This window comes from Neofelis nebulosa, chromosome 17 (assembly GCF_028018385.1).
Source record: "Neofelis nebulosa isolate mNeoNeb1 chromosome 17, mNeoNeb1.pri, whole genome shotgun sequence".
NCBI classification, from domain to species: domain Eukaryota; kingdom Metazoa; phylum Chordata; class Mammalia; order Carnivora; family Felidae; genus Neofelis; species Neofelis nebulosa.
The window spans coordinates 60,930,610-60,949,244 of NC_080798.1; the positions used below are offsets into that span (position 1 = coordinate 60,930,610).

At 64.0% G+C, this 18,635-nt stretch overlaps 1 protein-coding gene across 1 annotated transcript in view; it reads left to right on the plus strand.

The window, feature by feature from the left end:
• Positions 1–474: 474 nt before the first annotated feature.
• The window catches only part of ZFPM1 (zinc finger protein, FOG family member 1), a 66,124-nt gene continuing 47,963 nt past the window's right edge, over positions 475–18,635 (plus strand). Inside the window, exon 1 of the mRNA XM_058706302.1 lies at positions 475–593. Coding sequence (XP_058562285.1) covers positions 554–593 — 40 coding nt within the window. The 5' untranslated portion in view covers positions 475–553. The remainder of the gene's footprint in view (positions 594–18,635) is intronic.

The window sequence follows — 18,635 nt, forward strand, 5'->3', positions numbered from 1 at the left end:
GGAGGGGCCGGCGCGGCGGGGCGGAGGCGGGGCCGTGGCGGCGGGGGCGGGGCCGGGCTGCAGGGAATTTGGATCCGCCCGGGGAAGGGGCTGGCGCGGCGGGGGGCGGAGCCGGCGCGGCGGGGGCGGGGCCGGAGGCGAGGCGCCGGGGACGCGCAGGCCCCGCCCCCGCCGCGCCGGCCCGCCCGCCCGCCGGGAGCGCCCCGGCGGAGGCCGCCCGGTTCGCCGCGCGCTGCCCGCAGGTTCCATTGAGAAAAGCCGAGCGGCGGCGGCGGCGGCGGCGGCGGCGGCGTCTGCGCGGGAGCCGAGGAGCTGGCAACAGTCCGCCGCCAGCCGCCCCCGGCGGTCGGCGCGCCCGCAGCGCAGGGCCTTGCCTCCGGCCTCCGCAGCGGCTCCGGGCCGGGCGCGGCGGGCTGGGGCGCGGGCCGGGACGGCCGCGGAGCCCGGGGGCCGGGGGCATGAGCCGCCCCGCGGCCCCGCCGCGCCCCCGCCGCCCGCCGCCGCCCGCCAGGGGCTAGAGGCGGCCGCCGGGAGGGCGCGCGGCGCCGGAGACATGTCCAGGAGGAAACAGAGCAACCCCCGGCAGATCAAGCGTGAGTCAAACTTTGCCCGCCGGCCCCCGACCCCCGCCGGCCCCCGCCGGCCCGCCCCCACACGCCCGGCCCGGCTCTGCCCGCGACCTTCACCCCGCGCCGCGCCCCCCGCGCTGTGCGCCCCGCGCGCGGTAATCTAATCGCCGGCGGGCCGGGCCCCCGCGTCTCGTTTCAGGGACCGGGGGTCGGGCCGGGAGGAGCGTCCGCCCGGAGGGCCGCGAGCGGGGCGGCTGGGGGCGCGGCCAGCTCGCGTCCTGCCCCTCCCCCGCATCCCTGAGATGGTGCGGCGATAAGGCGGCCCCGATCTGGGCTCAGATAAAGTTTAAAATATTCCATTCTGCAAGTCCCATCCTGATAAGATCGCTCTGTCGGGACGGGCTGAAATTGTGATCTTATCTCGCCGCGCGGTTGACTCTCCCAGGCTTTGTATCTAGAGGGAGAAACAGGGAGACCTGGGAGGGAGAGGGGGCACCCGGGCCGCGTGGAAACGCATGGCTGAGTGGTGGAGACCGGCCCGCTCCCACCACCTCTTCTGCTGGCCCTAGAGCCGCGTGGCTGGGGATGGGGGGCCGGTGCAGCCACCGCAGCCCGTGCGCTCGGTTCCAGCCGCGCAGACCCCCGCGCTCTGTCGCTGGGGTCTCGAACTCGACCCTTCCCTGCCCAGGGACAGCCTCCTGGAGGTCCGACCTTACTCTCTGTCCCGGCCAATGCCGCACGTGCAGCAAGCAGGCAACCCCCCCCCCCCCCCACACACACACACACACACGCACCCCGCTCATCCGAGGGGGCTATCCTACTACTCCAAGTCAGGAAAGGGGGGCTTCCAGAGACTAGGCCCCAGGTCACCGTCGCCTCCGCTTGCGTCCCATGTTTCTCGCCCATCCTGCCCGCGGTCCGCTCCCCAGGGGCACGGCGCGGTCTAAGTCCTTACTGCCAAAGCCCCGTGGTAAAAGCAGCGCCGCGCGCTCTGGGCCACTCGCAAGGAGCGAGAGCGTGAGCACACAGGAAGCGCCGCTCCCCACCTCACGCCAAGAACTTCGCGCCTTCGCTGCCAGGGCCTGGGCACGAGATTTCCTCCGGGGGTCGCGTCTCCCAGGCCAGATGGGAAGCGAAGAGGGGGGCCCAGCCCTCTGCCCAGCCTCAGGCGCCCAGGCATGCCACTTCTGTCCACATGACTACGGCCACCCGGATCCCGTGTGCGCGCGCCTGGGGAAGTGTCCACCCCTCAGGTCCTAGAAAGGGGCCACGCAAGCATAAATCTGGGTTCCCGTAACCCACTCCCCCAGTGTGCAAGCGGGAGCTGTTTGCTGAAAGTCGCCTTCTATCAAGTCGACTTAAGTATTAAAACCACCCACGGGTCCCCGATCTGCGCTGATTCTCTGGTTTCTTTTTCCCCTCCTCCCCTGTGCGCCTCTGTTGGGTCTGTTCTCGTGTGTGCGTGTATGTGTTTCAGCGTGATGAGAAATACAGATAGCGCGGGCAGGAGATCTCAGGCTGGGAACCGATCGACAGCGCCGATAAGGCCTCGAGCAGGGCGAGCGCCGGGGCCCAGCTGGGTCGGCCAAGGGTGCGCCTTGGGGACTGGGACCGCATCGGGCGCGCAGGCGAGCCCTCCCCACCCCCTCCCCGTCCGCCGCTCACCCTCCGCGCGGCCAGGATCCGGGCAGGAGTGGGGGCGCAGCAGGCGGGCTGGGCACCCTCCCTGCAGACCCCCCGCAGCACCCACCCCGGGCGCCTCCTCCCTCTGGCAGATCTTGGCGAGTTAAGATGCGAGCGCTGATTGTCACCAAGCGGCGGCGCCCGCCCTCTGCCCGCGGCTGTGCGTGCGGCCCTCGCAGCTGTGCGCCCGCCGCGCTGGCCTCACCTGAGACCAGGCCGCGGGGTGTGGAGGGGGAGGGGACCGGGCGCTGCGCGCCACCGCCCCCCGCGCCCTCACCAAGCCGGGGCGCAGCTGCCCGCGCCTCTGTGCGCCTTTTGTTCCGCGAGGAGATAGATGTGCCGCGCTGATAAGGCGCGCAACCGATGGCGGCGGTGATAGGCGCTTCCAGTTATTAACTTCAAACGTGGGAGCAGGGGGAGGGCGAGGCAGGAGCGCGGCCTTGGCCGGCCAGATGGCCGAGACGATAGGCTGGGGCCGAGCTGGCTGGAAGCGAGGGGCAGAGCCCAGCTCGGGACCCCCGGCCCGCCGAGCTGTCCTCCCGCCCGGGTCGATGTGAGCTCCGATAAGCGCAGGGCCGGCCGGCCGGATGGCGATCGCCAAGAGCGATAAGAGGCCTTATCTATGGCCACCAGGCCCGGCCGGGTTCGAGGCAACCACGGCGCGAGGGCGGGGGGGGGGAGGGGGGGGGTGGTCTCGGCTGGGAGAGCGGCCCGGCCCAGAGCCGGGGCAGGGGGAGAGGGCGTCTGCTGCGGGTCGTCTGGGCGAGTTTTCTTCCCAAACATACTTAATTGCCAAGAAGTCGATCCTCCCCTGCGGGTGGTACAGTCCGTCAAAATGAAAGGAAAATGACTCTCGCTGGCCCGGAGCTCCGGGCCCGGTAGGGGGGGGGGGGCACCCCGCCCGATTCCTATCAGATGGTGTGAGATAGCCAGAGGTGGGGTTTATCACCTCCAGGAGGGAGCGTGTTTTCCTCTCCACCGCGTTAGGGTTGCTGTGCGTTCCTGGCAAGTTTTCGATGTAGCCTGCTTGGAGTTTTACTGAAAAACACCCAGGTGGTTTCCATGGCCCAGGCTGTTTGCGGTGGGGGCAGGCCAGTGCGCTGGCGGTCTTTCTGAGCAGGCCCCCCTTGATTCAGCAGGTTTATTGAGCACTTGCTCTATGTGTGCCCTGGGTCCCAGCCCTGTCTTAGGTGTGGGTGGGGGGTGGGGGATGGGCGTAAAGTAACAGGTACAGTCAGACACGTCCCAGAAGGGGGTACCTTCATCGAGGTCAGGAATAGGCCAGCCACAGAGGTGCCTCCAAGGGACAGTGGGCTGGCCTCAGTTTCTGAGCTCTGAAAAACGGGATGATTCCTGGCTGTTGGGGGGAGGGGGGGGGGGCGAAGGGCTCGGAGGCACAGGACCCCAGGGAAGGGATGCCTGTGTGAGGAGGTGAGAATGAGATAAGAAGGGTGGGGCCAGGCCTCGGTTTCCCCTCTCTTGAAAAATACAGACAGGAACAAGCCCCCAGGTCCGACTGGTGATGTCACTGCAGTGGGAGGGCCCTCAGGGACCACGGTCCTAGATACCAAGTGGAAACCCAGGCCAGCCAGGTGAGGGGCCTCCAGCGGAAGCTGGGGACTTGCCCCGTCTGCCCCGGCCCCAGCGGCCACTCTGTCTCCTGTGAGGGTGTTTTCACACATGCTTGGAGTCTGATTAAAGAAATTATTGGTGGCCACAGGATGACTAATTCACTCCGTGCTTCAGACTCACCCTCCGCTCTCTCCAGCAGCTCGACACCCACCTGTGGGGCCGCCAGTGCCTTCTGGTGAGGGCCGGTTCCGGGGGGGGCCTGGCTCGGGCCCAGTAGGGGGAGGGGGTGGTCTCCCCTGGAGTTTCCGTCGGCATGGGAGGCTGGCGCACACACAACATTGCACACCGTCCTCCCAGCTACGGGAGGCCCCTGGGAGCCTGCCTGGCTCGCAGGGGCCACCCTGCAAGGCCGCACCTCACTGGGAGGCACCTGGGAGGCGGGGCACCTGCTGGTCCTGGTGCACGGCCACCGTGGGCAGTTCACTTCCACGGCCTCCATGTCCCCTCTCTGAAAGACAGGTGTGACAGTGCCTGCCCTCCAGTTGTCAACAGGGACGTAAGTCCTGTCCTCCACTGGCCTCGGCCCCCTCCTCAGAGCCCTGGGGGCACGGGGACCCATCTGTGGTGAGCCGAGGGGATGAAGGGCTGAGACGGCCAGGAGGGCTTTGCTCATGGGCCCCCAGCCCCGAACCCAGACTTGAAAGGGCCTGGTGGTCCCTGGGGGCCAGCCATCACCCCTGAGGTTGGGTTCCCCCTGGCTCCAGATGGCTTAGTTTTCCTGCTGTCCTGGGCCTCAGGGAAAACGAGCAGTTCATTCCTGCATTGGACAGTGATAATCATATTGGCTAATACTTAGCTTACTCTGTGCCTGGCCACACGTTACCTTAAAAGAGGTCCTATTCTTGTCAGCTTTACATCTGAGGACACTGAGCACAGATTGCTTAAGTTTCTCGCCCAAAACAATGGCGGAGCCAGAGTTGGGGTGCAGGCAGCCTGGCCCCAAGCTCCAAACCAGCCTGCCTGTGAGCCTCACGCTGCTTTCCTCTTGCTGCTGTCCCCAGGCTTGTCCGGGTTCAGTCTCCACACCTGTGAAATGGGCCTTTGGGAGGGGAGGCACGCCGGGGTCCCTCGCCAGCCTAGCCCTTGCCACATCTCCCGGCGCTTCCTTCCTGAGACCCTACTGCGCAGGGGTGGCCCCTGGGGAGACTTCAGCCAGCCCTGCCCGGGGGCCTGAGCTCTGGCCGAGTCCTGCCTGCCCAGCCAGCCCCTCCCTGGAGGTCACTGGGAGCCCAGCGTGGCACCAGCCCCGCCAGGGATTTAAATGGGTCAGTTGGGGAAGAAAGGAGGAGGGAATGTGATGCCATTAATTGTACCCCTTATCTCCTGTTTCTATGCCAACCAGACGTTCCTGGGGCTTGACGGACTCGTGAATAATACTCCCAGCCGGCCTATCTGCCATCGACGGGCCTCCTCCTGGAGGCAGCTGGTGCCCACTGATTGGTATCGCCAGGCCCAGAGACCCGGGCCTGGGCTCCTGCCCCCCCCCCCACCCCCAGCCCCCCCGCCCAGCCACCATACCCCTGGAGCTGCCCCAGGGCCTCCGCTCCCATTTCACAGAGGGGGAAACTGAGGCCACAACCAGCTGTGCTCACTGAGCCTTGTCTACCACTCCCCACTCAACAGGAGTCGGGGGTGGGGGGCAGTGCCTGCAGAGGGAGTTGGCCTCCACATGTACCTCCTGGCCGCCTGTGGGCCTCAGTGTCCTCAGCCGTCACAGAGGGAGGCACCCGGCCCATAGGTAAGGGCTTAGCTACCATCAGGTTGCACTTCGTGTGTTCCTATGAGAAGGAGAGTCTCTGCGTGGGGACTGGGGGTGGCAGCTCCCAAGGCAGCCCCTCACCAGGGCCTGTGTGTCAGCTGAGGGGCTGGCTTCTTTCAGTCGCTTCTGGCCCCGGTGCCTTTGCACGGGCAGCTCAGATCTCTGCTGCCCAGGAGGAGGGACTGGGTCTGTCCTGTCCCCACATAGTGGGCTTTCCAGAACTCTGTCAGATAAATGACCTAATGGAGACATGGCATGAAATGGAGTGGGACTGTAAGCAAGGCCCGCCCGAGTGAGCCTCGGTCTACCCATCTGTAAAAACGGGGATGATGACATCGCCGGCCCCCGAGCACAGCCATGAGAAACCGGGGGAGACTCGTGTCGTCCGAGATGGTGCCACTCTCGCGTCACCTCCGCACAGCTCCCCCGCTGAGTGGCCTAGGCGAGTGTCTCTCTCGTTCCCAGTCCTGCGATTCTCATCTGTAGAATGGGTGTGACGCCGTCCCCGCTCTCGTGGCTGTGCCCGGGCTCGAGCAGGGCTGGGCTACCGTGGGTGCTTGATGACAGCGGCACTCGGGGGGCACCTAGGCTGTTTGTTGCTGGATGACCTGTTGCCGTCACCGGCCCCTGGCTGCTCAGGGGCCACTAGGCAGGCTGTGGAGAGGCCCTTCCCTCCGGGACCTCAGGGCTTCCGTCCCCACCGTGTCCCCACACCAGGAGCAGAGGCTTTATGCTCTAGGCCTGGGCTGGCCTCAGGGCACCGGGCAGAAGGCCAGCCCTCATCACCCGAGTGGGAGGCCACTGCTTGGCCTTGAGTCCTGGCCTCACCGTGACCCTGTGGGCAAATGATTTCTCTCAGCCTCAGTTTCCACTTTTGAAGCAAGAGCTCAAGAACGTACCTCCTTCCTCGGGCCTTTACGTGAGGTCTGTGAGGTCTCAAAAGCAAACTGTAAAGTGCTGTCCCAAGGTCATGTCCTCAGTGGATGTGGCAGGCCTGGGAGCTGTTGGTTGCATTACTGAGATTTTGCGAGAAGCCTGGGGGACTGGACGCTTCACACGGAGCCCTGTGTCCGGCCCCCCTGCGCCTTCGGGTGTTAGTTTTTGAAGGGACTTGTGGGCAGGGGAGGTGGGGGGGGGGCGAGGGGCCCAGTCACACCCTGGGCTGGGCGGGGCCCGGGCCCTCCTCAGTCCTCCTCTTGCCCAAGCATCTTACCTGCTCTTAGGCTCATTGTCATTATCGATTCACCGATCTTACAGATGAGAAAACTGAGGCCCTGGGAGACTGTGACACCCTCGAGGCCACACGACAGGAGCTGGGTCTTTGGACCCCAGGGTGGGCAGAGGCTTCTCTGGACAGTGCCTGCTCCGCTCCCCCAGGCCACCTGTTCCAGGACCCTTCCAGCCTAGCTCCCCCCTCCTCCTCCACCTTCCAAGGCCCCCTGTTTGGGAGAAGGCAGTGTCCCCGCTGGGTCAGGAATGTGACCTTGGGCCAGAGCTGGGTTAGGCCGATAAGCAAGCCCCTCCCCTCCACCCCCTCCTTTCTGCCTCCCCTGGACCGGAGGGTGTGGACGCTCAGAGCCTGGGTTTCTCTGGGTTTCACATGTGATTCTCCTCGATGCCTGCTAAGGTTGGGGTTCTCGACCCATCTGACACACAAAGAAATGCAGGACCAGAAAGGGCGGGTGGCTACAGCAGGGCCGTGCCCGGCGCACGAGCAGGAAGGATACAGACGGGGTCGAGAGGGTGGTCTGCTGCAGGCCTGCCATGGCTCCCAGGCGGGGGGCGGGGGGGGGGGGGGCTGTGTCCTAGACCCCCGGAAGTGGCAGGCACACCGCTTCCTGGAAGGAGGGGGTGGCCACAGTGGGGGCTGCCACAGCCAGAATCCTGCAGGGCTGCAGGGCTAAACTCTGCAGGTGTACGGAAGTTACCCCGCCTTCCCGAGGCTCAGTCCTCACCTTTGCAAGATGGAGATGTCATGGGGATACCAGGCTGGGCTCTGAGGGCGCCCAGGCCCCCTGCAAGCTGTTGAGCCTCGGTTTCCCCCATAAAATGGAACAGTGATGCCTACGGTGCAGGCGGGGTGGGGGCAGGTGGTGTAGCGGGTGCGGCCTGGGCCAGAGCTGGGGTGTCACTGGGGTTGCGTGACAGAATTCAAGTGAAGAGGACAGAGGGTCATCTCTCCCCTCCTCGGTCGCCCTAGGCCTGCTTCCTGCCCGTTCCTCTTGGTGTCTGACTCAAGCCCTGAGGCTTTCCTCGTCTGCCCTGGGTGCTCGCACCTGTCACATTCTCCTGCCTCAATTTCCCTTTTTTCCATCAAGCCTCTGTGCTGCAAGTAAGACCCAGGAAAGGGGGCCCGGGGCCAGGTGGTCATGCCTCTGTCCTGCGGTGAGCCCTCCACTGGGGACAGGGCCTGGCAGGCAGGGGCAGATTCTTAGCCCCCAGGGAGGGCTCGGTGGGGGGAGTCTGGCATTGGGTGCTTGGACGCTTGAGACCAAAGACAAGGCCTCTGCTCAGAGCTCAGAGCTTTGGGCAGCCACAGGACCTCGAGTGGCCTCCCGCCATCCAAACCCAGCTTGTCTGCACCCCCCCCCGCCCCCCCGCTGGCTCATCCTGCCGTCCTGAGCGCTTAGGAAGCCCCTCCCGAGGGCCCAAAACTTAAAGACACTGGCTCCTGCCTTTCCTCCGGTAACTTCTGAGGGACGCTCAGTGACTAGCCCAGTGCACAGAAGGACACTGAGGCCTAGGGGGTTTACAGGTCAGACCCAGGGCTGCAGCTCGAGCTCCCCACCCTGGGGGAGGAGGAAGAGGATGGTTACAGTGGGGGTTTCCACAAGTTGAGCTCTCTTGGCTTCCCTGCCGGCCTGGCGGCACCCGTGCTCAGGTCCAGGAAACCGAGGCCTTCCTGTGGTTCCGGGCAGTGTCCAGCTGTGGTCACCAGGCTGTTTCTCACCGGCTGTGTGACCTTGGGCGAGTCCCTTCCCCTCTCTGGGCCCAGGCGGTTGCTGCCCTGCACTCCAGTTGTGGGAGAGGGACCAGAGCCCCAACGGACCCAGTCGGTAGGGCAGTTCCCGGGACCCAGGGGGTCAGATGGGGGCCCCATGCGGTGGGCGGTCCTCAGGGAGACTTGCTCCACCCCTCAGACGCTTCTCGTGAAGTGGGATCACTAAATCCTCGCGGGGTGGGAATGAGTGGGTTTGGGGTCCCTTCCTTTGGATGAACAGGGGTGTTCCACGCAGGGGCCAGGGGTGCCCCACCCCCTGGGGTCTGTTCTGCAGGAGGCCCGAGGGGAGCGGGGAGACCCTTTACCATTTGAGGGGTGGATTGAGTATATGCCAGGCCACCGAGGGGCTGTGGAGCCAAGCCTCAGGTCAGGACCTGCAGGGACAGAGCCCAGCAGGATGTCCCTACCTGCTGATTTTGCCGCTGGGGTTAGGGCCTGGAAAAGGCCCCAGGTTGGTCGGGGGACCCTGCAGGCCACAAGGTGGGAGGGCATGGGGTTCACCTCCTACCCCCACCCGCTGTGCCTCCACACCCCCAGCCCTCTTTCACTTCATGGGCCTGGCACAGCTCAGGTGGGCCTGGGACCACTGTGACCCTGAGATGGCTTCCTGCCTCGGTTTCCCCTCCTGTACAGTATGCTCACGCCTGGCTCTTTCAAAACCAGACATTTTCCCAGAGCACAGAGGGAACCCCTACGCTCACTGTGGTGGCCCTGACGGTCAGGGGCAGGGGCGCCCAGGCCCCCGGGGGCCCCAGCCAGGCCAGCTGTCCCCCTCTGCCTCTTGGCTGTGCCGGCCGAAGCCCCGTCCGCCCGGAACTGTCTCCCGTCCGGGCCTCTGGCGGGCGCGGGTTTCAGCTCCTGTGATAACTCGGAAAGTTGAACTGGCCCCATTACTGCGCTGAGATGGTTGGCGAGATACGGCCTTGATAATGGGGGAGATACGGCGTCTCCGTGGCCAATAGCCCAGCCTCCCCACCCATTAACATTCCCCACCAGCGATCCGTCCCTGCCGCCTATCTCCTCCGTTTCCACTCCTCCCGCAGATAAGAATGGAAATTCTGACTTCATAGCTCACTGATTAAAGTGTCTGGATTTCTTGATAATACACAGATAAATTATGTTTTTGAAAAAGAAGGTAGGGAGGAGGGTGGGGATGGTGGGGGCCCTGGAGGGGAGCCCTTGGCCGCCTCTCCCAGCCTCTCCCGGCCCCCGGGGCCCGCCTGCTCCTCCCAGGCCTCCCCAGGCCTCTGGACCGACAGTGTCCAGGGGCCCGGCCGGGGAGGGGAAGGCTCCGGCCTCCACTCACAAAAGCAGCAGGAGTCGTCCTGGGGGACGGAAGGGCCCCCCTGGCCTGGGGCGTGAGCCTTTTTAGGGGAGATTTAAGGCACTCCGCCAGAGCAGGGGTCCGGACCTGCTGCCTGGGCTCAACTCCGGACACGCTGGCCTTAGTTTCAGCATCTGACAAATGGGCCTGCACTCCTCGAGAGGACACAGCACCCGGGGGCAAGAATTTTGCCCGTTTGGGTGTCTGCTGACTCCCGGCACCCAGACCAGTACCTGGTCATACAGCCGGTGCCCAATAAATGTTGAGGGACCAAGTCGAGCTTCTCTTGCAGCTGGGGAGGCAGGGGGCTCCCGGCTCTCTCCCCCGACCATCCTCAGCCACCCTGCCTCCCTCAGCCCTCCAGCCCGCCTGCCACTTGTGACGCTCGGCGCCCAGATGGGACTATGGTGCCATCTCCGCGTCTGTCTGGATAAAGCCGCCTCCTTCAGCCGATCCGAGATCCTTCGATGACGGTAGCGCGATTAGCAGCGATTAGGGCCCGCGTGTGGCTAATCCTCCCGCTGAGGGACAGGTGCGGCGGCCGCGTGGGGGCCAGGCAACCGTGGAGCTGTGCGCACCCCCCACTGTGTGAGTGGGGACACCAAGGCCCCGGGGGCATGCCTGGGGCTCCCAGCAGGTGCAGGGCTGCTGGCCACTACCCCCCCCCCCATCTCTGTATTTGTTTTTTAAGCAACTCCCAAGAAATGAGATTCTCTGTGATCCCAGAGACAGCAGGCGTGAGTGGGCAGTCAGCAACATTTCTGAGTGGTTCTAGGACCCCACAGTTGTAACAATCCTCATGGTGGTCTTTGTTAGGTAGCAGCCCCCTTTACTGAGTGCTTTCTGTATGCCAGGCCTGGGCTTGACCTCTGCTACCCTGTAGCATCCCAGCAGCCCTGGAAAGTTTACCTCTGATTTCGTTTCTTCTCTGAAGAGGACTCAAGGCTCAGAGAGGTTGAGCAACTCATCCAAGGTCACACAGCACAGTAGGGAGCAGTAGAGACTGACATAGCGTCCTGGCCAAGGTCTGCATCTCCATCACAACTGAGGATCTGGGGGGTGTTTGTAGCCATAGTCCCGCCCCCCTCCCCTAAAGGGTCTGCTCCCTCCATTTAGGGGAGAAAGGCCCAGGCACAGAGAGGGTGAGTGCATGCTTGGAACCACACAGCCCTGCCTGAGATGAGCAGATGACAAGGTGCCTCTACTCCTGCTTATCTCTGGGGGGTCATATCATCTGCCCCCAGAAAATAGGCTCCTTTGGTGATAAAATTGGTTTCTTTGTGTCTTTTGGGTTTTGGTTTGTTTCAATATTCTAAAGGAAGTCAGCTATTTCCAGTAAAATGGGTGCATATGTGGGGGAGGAGGATGAGCGTAGTGTGCAGTGACCAGGGTTCAAATTCTGCCTCCTGGGTCGGTAGCCTGGGCAAGTGACTTCATGTCCCTGGACCTCAGTTTCCTTGCCTGTGCAATGGGCATAATCATAATTCTGGCCTCCTTAGCCTTTGAGGACAAAGGCAGGAGAGACGTGGGAGAGTGTCCCAGGCCCATGTGTAGCCGGGTGGGGGCGTGCCCTCCAGGGACATGTGCAGGGTTGAGGTCCCTGGGGCTGCCAAGCCCATACACCCTACGGGGAGCCTACCAGAATTCTCCCTGGACTGCTTTTGGTGAATAGCTCTGGGTACAGAGCACGGAGCCCCTGTCACACCGTGCTGTGTGTGGTTAGGTCTTTGGGAGTCTGGCTCCCAGAGCCAGAGGGAATACAGATGGGATGTGGGGGTCCAGGCTCCCCCCCTTTGCTGTGGCTCACAGGCACGGCTCTGTTTTGAGACTCGGTTTCTGCATCTGTAAAAGGGGCTGAAGATGTTCAGGTCCGCCCTGTAGGCCTGGTTGGGGGAGGCCTCCGGGTCCTGCCCAGCCTCGCCCACAGGGACTCACAGGCCTTCTGGAGAGAGCGCTCGGCACCCGGTCTCCAGACCACTGGCCTCCAGGCCCCCCCGCCCCCTTGTCTGTCTCCTCTCTGGGCCTCCCCGCCCCCATCTGAGGCCCTTCCGTGGAGCTGCAAGGGCAGAGGCACAGCTGCTGCTGGTCCCTGCTGTGACCGCAGTCCCGGGACCCCCCACCCTTCCGGTCCCGGCACAGGCCAGGGCTCCACGTGCTGGACACAGCGGGAGGGACCTGAGCGAGGGAGGCCCCCACCCCTCAGTTCCCCGGCGTGGGGGGTGGGGGTGGGGTGTGTTCCACCCTGCCCCCCCCCCCCCCACCCAAGAAAGAAAGAAAAGGGAACTCTGATAAAGGCGATAGGCGTGTGTGCTGGAGGAACCCTATCACCTTATCTATCTGCCTGCTCTCTCTGAGCCTGGCTGTTGTTCCCTTATCTCACCCACCAAAATGCCAGGAACAAAAGCGCGTGCACATTCACACTCCCACCGCGAGCCCACCGCCCCGCAGTTCCTGGCGCCCCGAAAAAGGATACCACTAGATCTGCTGGGGGGGTTCGGGGCCTCTTAAAATCATCGGGGTCCTCGTCGTTAGTTTACAGAGGAAGCCAAAACTTAGCCCTCCCTGAGAAGAAGCAGCTGAAAAGAAGTTTCCCCCTATAAGCCCTCCCTGGAGGAAGGGAACCCAGCCTTGGGATGAGGGGCCAGGTCCCAGCTGTGTGGCTGCGTCCTGGCCACGTGACCCTGGGTCGGTCTCTTTCCCCCTCTGAGTCATTCATAATGGGCGGGGTAGGGGGGAGTTTGAGGATTTAACGGAGCTTTAGAGGAAAAGGAAGAGCTGGTACTATATAACCAAAGACCTCCCCATGTGGCAAGTGGCCATTTTGTGTCCCAGACTTGGGTCTGGGGCGGGTCATCCAGAGCTTGGCACCCCCAGAACCTGCTCCCTCAGAGGCCTGAGCCCGGCCCCCCCCCCACCCAGCGCCCAGCGTCCCGCCCAACCCCCTCCAGCACCCCTAGCCCGAGCCCCCAGAGCCCAGCGTCTTCCAAGCACCCAGGCCAGCCCCCTTCCCCGAGCTCCCCTGGCCCCCTGGCTCCCAGAGCCCAGCGTCCCACGCCCGCACCCCGCTGAGCCCCCCACCCTCCCCCAGCCCCCCCAGCCCCCAGCCCAGAGCTCCCCTAGCTCCGCCCCCCCAGCCTAGGGTCCCCCCTCCCCAGGCTCTCCTAGTCCCGCCCCCCAGAGCCCAGCGTACCCCTAGGCCATAACCCCACTCAACTCCTCCCCAGGCCCCGCCCCCGCGGCCTGGGAACCAAGGATCTGTGTTCCTGCAGCCAATGGGAGCGAACATGCAAATGAGCGTTTGTGAGGCCTGGGGATTGGCTGAGCTCCACGCGTGAGGCGGGGCCACCTCAGAGGGGGCGTGGCTCCTCGAGGAGGAGCCCTTAATTTATGGAGTAGGGGATACTGTCTTGCCCGGACCTTGACCCCCTGATGGAAATCCCCCCAGCTCTGGAAGGGCCAGCCTTTCCGGGGCCTTGCTAGTGGGGCCATCCGTTTGCCCAGGCGCTTGGGGATAGACAGTTTGGCCCTTGGATGACTTCCTGCTGACCTTCAGGGCCCAGATCCCCACAGCCCCAATTAAGGGACCAGGACTTGGGCGTTCCCAAGATCACTCCGCCAACTCTGACTCCCAGATGGGAACACTGAGTTCAAAAATGGGGCAGGGCAGCTCCAGGCCGGCCAGCTCCGCCTGCCTGTGTCGGGGGCACCTCCAGACTCTGTGAATGCTGTCCCCCCCATCTCTGCCTTCCCCTCCGCTATGATTCTTATCCAGGACCTCACACTGCCAGGCTCGCGGCAGCACCAGGCTGCGACGGGGCCGTGGTACCATTTTAATGAGTGACAGTCCCAACCCTTTTGCCAAACCTGCTTTCCTATCAGTCGAATGGGAGGGTCTGATCTGCCTGCCTCTCAGGGCAGTCTCTGTGTCCTCTGACAAGGACCATCTGCTTCCTAGGCCTCAGTTTCCCCATCCAGACAATGAGGGCTGAGACAAGACTTTCTCAGGGGGTTCTTTAGCCTATCTGTGGTTGTAGTTTATTCTAGAAACTTGGGGTCTTTCAGATTTTCCATCTTCAGAAATTTACATGACAGGAGACGATGTCTGCAGGAAGTGCTCAAGAAACTTTGGGTGTTCTCACTGTGTTCAGAGTCACTCTGCACCCCATAGTTTGCCTTGTCGGTAAGACGGGGCCTGCATAGGCCCAGCTGGCCTAGAGCCTGGCTGGAGCCGCCTCCCCCCCCCGCCCCCCCATTTCCACAGCACCTGCAGGACTCCGTGACCTGAAACCCCAGTCACAGGCGTGGGTGTTTTTCAAAAATGCATAAGTGGAAAATAGCAGAGTGGCAAGGAGGGAACAGGTTTGGGCTGAGATCTAAGGAGAGGAAACAGGGAGGGGGCTGACGGACCAAAACCAGGCTGTTGCCCTGTGGCCTCAGCCAAGCCCCTTCACCCCCTTTAAGACAGGTGACACAGCCTCCCAGGGCAGGAGTCAGAGGGACTCAGCACTCAAGGGTGAAAAGGCAGTGCATAGGAACCATCGCCCCAGAGGGGCACCCCGGCACCCACCGCAGACTCTCCACAGGGGGCCCCCATTCTGTAGCAGCTCTGTCTCCCCCAGGACAGTGCAGGGCATACAGCAGGTGCTCAATCAACTCTCTCAATTGATTTCAACCTCCCCGTGCCCTACCCCCCAGCCCCGGCCCAGGAAAGCAAAGCAAAACCAACGGGAAAAGGAAAGGAAGAGGAGTCAGTGCCTCCAAGTGACCACTGTCGTGTACAGAGCCCCAAAGCCCAGGGAGTAGGGGTCATAACCAGCAGACAATGAGGACCCGTCCCTGCAGCAGGGTCGAGGCTTGCTTCGTTGGGGGCTGACTGTGGGGGAACAGGGACAGCAGGCTGACTTCTGGACATCCTTGTGCGCTCAGGCCTCCAAACTTGTCTGAGTCCCTGGTGTTTTGGGGATTTTGTCGGGGATCCCCATGACCCTCACAGGGGCTCGGTCCCTGCCCCAGACTGGTGAGCCCCAGACTGGTGGGGGACTAGAGAAGGAATACCAGGAATGAAGGCTAAGGACGGAGGGTCCCCCTGTAGCTGGGGGACTGGGGTCCTGGCAGGCAAGGTGGCCGTACTGAAGCCGACTTTAAGGAGGGACAGATGGTGGTAAGTGTTGAAAAGAGCATTCCAGGGAGAGGAACGGCAGAGGCAAAAGTCGCGAGCAGGGAACGAGCTACCGTGGTGGGGAGGAGAAGTGACCGCCCCCACCGTGCGTTGCACAGGGCTCAGTTCAGATGCCAGTGCCGCCCCCAGGACACACAGCGCCTTCCTGTGTGCCCTTAGCAGCCACATCGCGGGCAGGCCCCGAATGTGGGGTAGGACACGGGAACGCACAGCCCCTCCCCTCCCTTCTCCTCCTCAGGGACCAGACTTTTCCTCTCCACTTACTCTATCCTGACCCTCAGGTCAGCAGCTAGACAGCCATCATCACCATGGTTCACCCTAGAGAGGTCAAGGCCACGGGCTTTGGAGCCACACAGCCTGGGTGCAGATCCCAGCCCCACTACTCACTGGGTCCTTCTGGGCCAGTCACATAAGACCCTCAGGCCTCGGCCCTTCTGTGAGAGACCAACAGGGCCGAGCCCTGACAGGCAGCGAAGGTTGGCCAGGACCATTCATGGGACAGGTCAGTGTGTCTGGCCTCCCTCCTAGCCTCAGCACGGCCCCCAGCACCCCCACCCTGTCCATCGATGCAGGACCAGGCCCCTGCAGGCCCCAGCCTCAGTCTCCACGGCCAGCAAGTGGAGCAGAAAGTCGCGTGTCTGTGGAGGGCTGTGCACACATGCGTCTGTATCCCCTCGGATGATGGGAACAGACACTTATGTGGCGCCTGCTGGATGCCCCACAGCACTGGACAGCAGACTTTTTATTTTTTTGTACTGTAGTGAAAGATCCCAATAGAAACTGTACCCATTGAGTACTAACTCCCCATGCTGTCCCCCCATCTCCTTCCTGGGCCCCTGGCAGCCTCCGTTCTACTCTGTCTAGAAATTTGAGGCTGATTTTCAGCCTCCAGTTTTCAGTTGAGGAAAGAAGCTTAGGGTGGGTGGAGGGTTTGAGCTGCAATGTGCCTCACTCCAGCTTCCTGGACTCTTCAGCTCTCTCTGGCCCCCGTGGGGACGAGGTGCCCCCTGGGCGGGGAGGTTCGGGCTCAACCCTGCAGAGCCACTGACTTCCTGTGGGACCGGGAAGCCCCCTCCACTCTCTCGGTGCCTCGGTTTCCCCATCTGTGCAGTGGGGACAGAGTAGATTTGCTGCTTGGGACCTGGCCACACCCAACAGGGAAAAAGCCTAGCCCAGAGGCCCTGGCTTCTTCCACCCTGCGTGGCATCCCCCAGGGGCAGGAGACACAGCCTGGGGTGCTGGGCTCACAAGTCTGGACGCTAGTTTCCCAGGCCTGGGTGTGCATTCTGCTCCTCACCCAGAAAGAGCATCAGGACAGCCTGGCCCGGAAGAGGGGCCCCGGTGCCACGGTGTGAATGAAATCCTGAACCCAGGGCCCCGAGCCGGCTCTGGGGAGTCCCCACCTCTCGGGGATGCAGTGGCCATCCCGCGGGCCGGTGCAGGAGGGCGAGCCAGCCCCCTAGGTGAGGGGGGTGGTGTGGAGCCTAGCAGGCCGTCGCTCCCCCCGCTCCCCCCCCCCCCCCCCCCGATGGCAGGGCCCTGTCACACTGGAGCCCCGTCCCCTTCCAGGAAGCAATCTGCCTCCATCCATCTGACGCGTGGGCCCGGCGACGGCTCCATTAGCCCGGCCCCCGCTCCCATCCATCAGCCCTTATCGGCCCATCTGCAGAATCACTGCGGAGCCGGCCTGGGCGCCCGTTTTCTCGGGCCCTACTTTCCTGTCTCCGCCCCCGGGGCGGCCTTCCCGCCCGCTGGGCCCGCCGCCTCCCCCGGGTGCGCCGCGGTCTCTGCCCCGGCCACGTGGTGCGCGCCCCGCCCAGCAGTGTCAGTGATCGGCTCTGGCTGCGGCAATCTCGGGTAATCTATCAGCGGCTATCGGACCCATCGGAGGGCCGGGAGCGGCCAGGCCCAGAGATGGCGCCAACCCCCAGCGTCGATAAAGTCTCCGGGTTCAGCAGTGATGAATGCTGAGTGAGCGCAGGCCGCGGATAGGATGTGGACTTGGCAGCCCGCAGCTCCGGCTGAAACCAATCTGTCCCTATCAGCCGGGCCGGGCTTTCCCAGGCCCGCTCCCCTTCTCTCTGCCTTGCCTGGCCCGGCCCCTGCCCCTGGGGACTCGGGCGGGGGCGGGGGGCCAGCCCACCGGCCCTGGGGAGAGACCGAGACGGGGGAGGGTCCCGAGTGAGGCCCAGGAGATGGCATGGAGCTGGGGGCTGCCCGGAGGCGGTGGCTGGCCCGGTCTCCCGCAGCCCCAGGTCCCCCTTGCTCCCCACGGCGTGAATCAGAGCCCTCTGCCTCTTACCCACCCGTCCTTACCCCACCAAACACCCCCGATTCTTTACAAGCATAGCTTAAATAGCGCCTCCTCTGGGAAGTCCTCGCCGACCACCCACCCCCAGGCCCGTCGTCCTTGCCCCTCTCCTTCCCGCAGCCGCCCTTGCCCATCGTGGCACCTGAGGTGTGTGTCCCACCCTGGTGCGCCCGCTTGCTCACGGGTGCCCCGCTGGTGGAGGAAATCAGGGCGCTCCTGCGGACGAGCCCCTCCCCGCCCACCCGCAGGGCAGCGCTGCCAGGTTGGTGGATCGGCGCCCATTTGCCGGATGCGAACACCGAGTCCCAGGCAGATGCCCCGGGCCCAGAGCCACATGCCCCCGAGCCACTGAGGCCTCCCATCTGCCTTGCTCTGAACGGCCACGCGAGCAGCGCCCAGAGGCCGTGATGGGGCTGGGTGGGGGCTGGCGTGGCTGTCCTCTGCCTCAGTTTCCTCATCTGTACAGTGGAGCCGGTTTCTCTACGGGCTGGTGCTGATGAGGGTCCCGGTAGAGCTTCGTAAGCTGCCGAGGGCTGTGAACCCGTGTCTCGCGGATCAGAGCCAGAGAGAGCCATAGCTCCTGAAGGGACAGGGCCCCATTTCACACCCCTGCTGGTGTCCCTTCCCCACGGTGGGGAGGCAGATGGCCACCCCCGGGGCAGAGAGGGCCTTCTGGCCGGAGCCCCAGAGTGAAAAGCTGGCGGAACAGACAGGGGCCAGACAGAGGTCACACAGCAACCAAGGAGCAGACGGGGTAGGAATACAAAGGTCTTCTCTGAGCCGCAGCGCTACAGAGCCAGGAAGAGGAGCAGTGGCCTGGTGAGGGGAGAGACAAGGTCTCAGGCCCCAGGGCCACCTAGACCTGGCTCGGGACCCCCAAGGGGATGGCGGGTGAGGCGTCCAGGGGAAGCAGGAAACACCGTGTGTAGGGCAGGGCCCAGGAAGGGGGGCAGGCGGGCCACCTGGCCACCCTCCTAGCTGTGAGGCCTTGGGCACGTCGTCACCTCTCTGTGCCTGTTCCCCGTCTGTAATGGGGCAGCCTTGAAGTCCCCTGTGGTCAGGTCCCCACAACCACGCCTGTTTCTCGTGCCCTGAGAGGCCTCTCAGGGCGTGTGTTCCAGGGTGCCAGGCTTACCCTGGGCCCCCCACTGGGCGTGGCTGTGGGACCGGGGCAGTT